The following is a 4,792-nucleotide window of genomic DNA, read 5'->3' on the forward strand; positions in this document are numbered from 1 at the left end:
AATATTTTGCTCAATCTTCTATGAATCTAAATCATTTATTGGAACGTTCAACATTTTTATGGAGACACCTCTTTAAAATCATAAAAAGAGACAAGGTAATGTTTTATAAAATCTTCCACATTTATGTGGATTATGTAGGAAAAATAAATTCTTTAGCTACAAAACATAGAGCTGCACAAAGAATATGTAGGAAATACTTTGGAGAAGTGAATTCTTTATTAACTTGAAATATCTGCGTTTACTGGCTTACAAACTTACGAAGATAATCTCTCCATCACTACCACTTGACTAGAAATAAGGAAAGTGCCAGAAAAATAGCAAATAACAACCTAACAAAGACACTTTCAACTCTAAAAAAAGACTTATTCAAACTTACAGTAAATAATCAATCAGTAACTTCGTAATTTTGACTTTTTTTAATTAATTCTCAACACCCCCCTTGATTCGTAATCACATATGTCAAGGCATAACATAAAGTAATTGTGTAGAAAATCTTTGTTGATCCCTTTTGTTCTTGGTGAAGATCATCAAGTAATTTCCTCAGCGATAATACTTGATATGTTGAAGATGTTGCTACAACATATTTAGCTTTAGAAGAAGATAACGTTGTTGTTGATTGTTTCTTTGAGTTCCAAGTAATAGTTGCTGAACCAAGAGTGAAAAGGTTGCCCGAAATACTCTTTCTATCGTTCACATTCCCTGTCCAATCACTATCTGAAAAACCATAGTGATTAAAATTAGTACTTTGGAAGTACAAAAATGCAAATCTTCTAGTTCCAGTAACCTAGAGCAAGTCTCTTTTACTTGCTACAAGATAATACTTTTCGGTCTATGCATAAATCTTGAAATCATTCTAACAGAAAATAGTAGATATATCGGGATGAGTGTGCGCCAAATAAATAAAGCCTCCAACTAAACTTCTAAAATAACTTCCTTCAGATTTTTCAATACCATTATCTAGTTGCAGCTTCTCATTTACATTTGTAGGAGTAGACACTATTTTGCAGTTAAGCATGTTAAATCTTTTCAAAAGATCAGTGGCATACTTCCTCTGAGATATGAAAATTCCATCTTCTTCCTTCTTCACCTCAAGTCCAAGAAAATAATTCAACACTTCCAAATATGTCATTTCAATTGTTCTCATCATAGAAGATTTGAAATCACATACAAGAGAGTACGATGAACCTATATAGATCATATCAGTAACATACAAACACACTAACAATAAATCATTTTTTGTCTCATTCTTACTTCTATTAAAACCATTTTCTCTGAAATGTGAATCGATTTTTTCGTACCATGCGTGAGGAGATTTTTTTAGCCTATAGAGTGCTTTCCTTAACCTGTATACTTTATTCTTCTTTCCTTTCTTCACATAACCATCTGGTTCTGTTACATACACTTCTTCTTCCAAATCACCATTAAGGAACGTAGACTTAACATCAAATTGATAAACCTTCAACTTTAATTGTACAACCAAAGCTAAAAGAATTCTTACTATTTTAAAGTAATCAACATGATACAAAGTTTCATCAAAGTCAATGCCTTGTTGCTATGAATATCATTTTGCGACCAATCTAGATTTGTGTTTCTGCACACTTCCGTCATCATGGTACTTTGTCTTGAACACCCAGTTTACTCTGATAACATTTTTTCCATGTGAAAGTTCTACCGAATCCCATGTCCCATTTTTCCTTATTGCCATAAGATCTTCTTCTATTCACCTCCATTACATTTTTGTTGAAGCTTGTTGAAAGCTAGCTTGGTGTGCACAAAATAGAGCAAAGGTACATGTTTCATAAATATCTGAAAGTGATCTAAACTTCTGTGGAGGAATTTCACTGGAACCTTCTAAGTCGAGCACCATCAATGTTGGGATGCTACAACTTGGAGTTGTGTTGCTGAGGTTTCCTGAAGAGTGGATTGGTGTATTTAGTAAAAGATTAACTATTAGCAAGAGATTGACTTACTTCATCACTAGGAAAGGCTTCATTTTCCACTATAACTTGTGAAATTTTATTGTTACTGTCCCATTTCCAGCCAATGTTTTCATCAAATACAACGTCTCTCCTGATAATCACTATACAATTTGTGGGATTATACAATCGAAAATCCTTAGATTCAGTATAATATCTGTAAAAAAATGCATTTTTCAGACTTCTCATCAAGCTTTTACATTGTTAAGAATTTATTAGAGCATATGCAATACAACCAAAAATTCTCAAATGACTTATCCATGACTTTCTACCTTTCCAGATTTCAAAAGGTGTCTGACCCATCACTGCTTTGGTCGGAGACATATTAAGCGTTTAAACAACGGTATGAACAGCCTCAGCCCAAAACTGATTTGGAAGATCTTTACTCTTTAACATGCTCCTGGCCATGTCCATTACAATTCGGTTCTTCTACTCAACAATCCCATTTTGATCCGGAGTGTAAGGTGTAGTCAATTCCATGTGAATTCCATTTTATTCACAAAAAAATTAAATTCTTGTGATACGAACTCACCTCCTCTGTCAGTATGTAGAATCTTAATTTTGTTACCAACTTGGTTTTCAACCAACGCCTTGAATTTTTTTAAGCTTGCAAAAGTTTCTGATTTGAGCTTAAAAAAATATACCGAACTCACCCAACTGTAATCATCAGTTAGTAATAGAAAAAATCCAGAACTGGCAAGAGATTTTGTGTTCATAGGACCACACGAATCTGCATGAACAATATCAAGATAGCTAGTAAATCTTTAGGATCTTCCAACAAGAAGAGAATTTCTATGTTTTCCATATATACAACCTTCACATGTATTTTCAACAGATCCTACATTTGGCAAACCATGAACTATCTTATTTAGACTTAGCAATATCAATCCATTCATATTCAAGTGTCCATAATGTAAATGCCACAACTGTGATTCCTCAAGATTTTTCTCACTAACAATCAAGGCTTGTTCAACATTTGAAACTTCAAATAAAAACATTTTATTATTTGTCATGTGAATATTTGTTATGATTTGACCAGATTTATTATTCTTAATAATACATGAGTCATCATCAAACAACATAGAGAATCCACAACTCAAAAATGGCCCACCACTTAGTAAGTTATGTGACAAACTAGGAGTAAAATTTTTTTTAAAATAAGCTTCACTTTACCTTGTCTAGTCTGGACAGCAATAGTACCTTCACCTTTGACTTGAATCTCCTTGTTATCACCAAGCCAAATTCGCCTTTTTTTTGTCTCATCAAACTCCTTAGATCCTTTTATTTCACCAACCATGTGATGGGAGCATCCACTATCCACAAACCAAACATCAGTTTTGTAATCTATTGTGGTAGAGTGAGCCATGAAAAGCACGTTTTCTTCTTCTTCCTCCTCTTCCTCAGCATAACTAGATTGATCATTTTATACCAAAAGTTAGCTTCTATATGGCCAAACCTATTACACTTCTAACACTGCACTCAACTTCAGCGCCTATTTGTCCACCCAGATTGGCTTGTGCCTCTACCACGTCCTCTACCTCTAAAAGAGCCTCTGCCACGTCCTCGAGTTCCTTGTTCTAACGACTTCTGATTTTTAATTGGATTCTCTTCTTTCACTTGAAAATGCTTGTTCTTGAGTTGTCGCTATTGACTTATTGATCCGTGACTCATGAGATTGCAAAGATCCCATTAGTTCATTAAATGAAAACATAGATAAATCTCTTAATTCCTCTATCGCTGCAACCACATGATCAAACTTTATAGGTAAACTTCTTAAAACTTTTGGAACTAAAATTTTATCACCTATATCTTGACCGTATGATTTCAATTGACTTACAATTCCACTAACTCTTGATAAAAAGCCTTGCACAGATTCATTGTTATTCATGAACAATGTTTCAAAATCACGACGAAGAGATTGTCGTTTCACAGTAATTACCTTTGAGGAACCTTGTAACTCAGTTTTCAAAATCAGCCAAGCATATCTTGAGGTAGTAGCAGCTAAAATTCTTGAGAAGATTGTCTTATGAATGACTTGCTGAATAAAGAACATAGATTTTGAATCCTTCTTTATGATTTCTTTTAATCTCCTCTTTTCCCCTGCATTCAACTCTGCTACATCAGTGAACCCATCTTCTATCAAGTCCCAAAAATCTTGAGACATAAACAAGGTCTTCATTTTGATGTTCCAAAACATATTTCTCATCATTGAAGACGAGCATGAGGGGTTGTGAACAACAAGATATACTATTTCCTGCCATATTTTTCTTTTCCTTCTTATATTTCACTTCCTGAATGTTTCTTATCTCTTTATTGGCAAGTCAAAGACCGAACACTTTTTCTGATACCACAATATAGGAAAAATAGAGGTTCTTTAGCTGAAAAACTTATAGTTGCACAAAGGAGATGAAGGAAATACTTTGAGATGTGCATTCTATATCAACTGGAATATCTGCCTTTATAGGCTGACATACTTAGGAAGATAATCTATCCATGTCTTCCACTTGGCTAGAAACTAGGAAAGTGCCATAAAAATAGCAACAAAATAACAACCTAACAAAAAATCTTTTAACTCTTGTAAAAAACTTATTCAAAGTTGCAGTAGATAATCAATCTGTAACTTAGTAATTTAGACTCTTTTTTAAATCAATTCTCAACATATTATGCATTAAGTTGCTACCTTGACTTGTTCCATCGGTAAGACTATTTCAATCTCTATGGAAATGTAGAAGTGGAATACTTGGCTTAATCTCCTCATATTAAAAGTGAAAAGCGGTCCATGGTGTTTAAATGAAAAGTTAGGAGTAAAGCATACA

The 4,792-nt window shown here is 33.6% G+C and overlaps 1 protein-coding gene across 1 annotated transcript; it reads right to left on the minus strand.

Moving 5' to 3' along the window:
* Window positions 1-246: 246 nt before the first annotated feature.
* On the minus strand, window positions 247-4,155 carry LOC138337810 (uncharacterized). Its single transcript, XM_069288239.1, has 10 exons — window positions 3,814-4,155; window positions 3,481-3,620; window positions 3,150-3,385; window positions 2,630-2,706; window positions 2,509-2,513; window positions 2,027-2,133; window positions 1,792-1,911; window positions 952-1,185; window positions 554-714; window positions 247-288 (listed from the first exon to the last, which is right to left on the minus strand). The coding sequence occupies exons 1-10, from the start codon at window positions 4,153-4,155 to the stop codon at window positions 247-249; spliced, it is 1,464 nt and encodes a 487-aa protein (XP_069144340.1).
* Window positions 4,156-4,792: the final 637 nt, after the last annotated feature.

The sequence above is a fragment of the Solanum lycopersicum genome, chromosome 8 (genome assembly GCF_036512215.1).
Source record: "Solanum lycopersicum chromosome 8, SLM_r2.1".
Classification (NCBI taxonomy): Eukaryota; Viridiplantae; Streptophyta; class Magnoliopsida; order Solanales; family Solanaceae; genus Solanum; species Solanum lycopersicum.

Bases quoted from the DNA above. Each gene is read 5' to 3' on its own strand.
- LOC138337810 (XM_069288239.1), bottom strand. From the start codon at position 4,155: ATGAAGACCTTGTTTATGTCTCAAGATTTTTGGGACTTGATAGAAGAT. The intron at 3,386-3,480 runs GTGGACAAATAG...TGATCAATCTAG, and splicing joins AGAGGCACAAGCCAATCTGG to TTATGCTGAGGAAGAGGAGG. The intron at 715-951 runs GTATTGAAAAAT...ATGGTTTTTCAG, and splicing joins GAAGCTGCAACTAGATAATG to ATAGTGATTGGACAGGGAAT.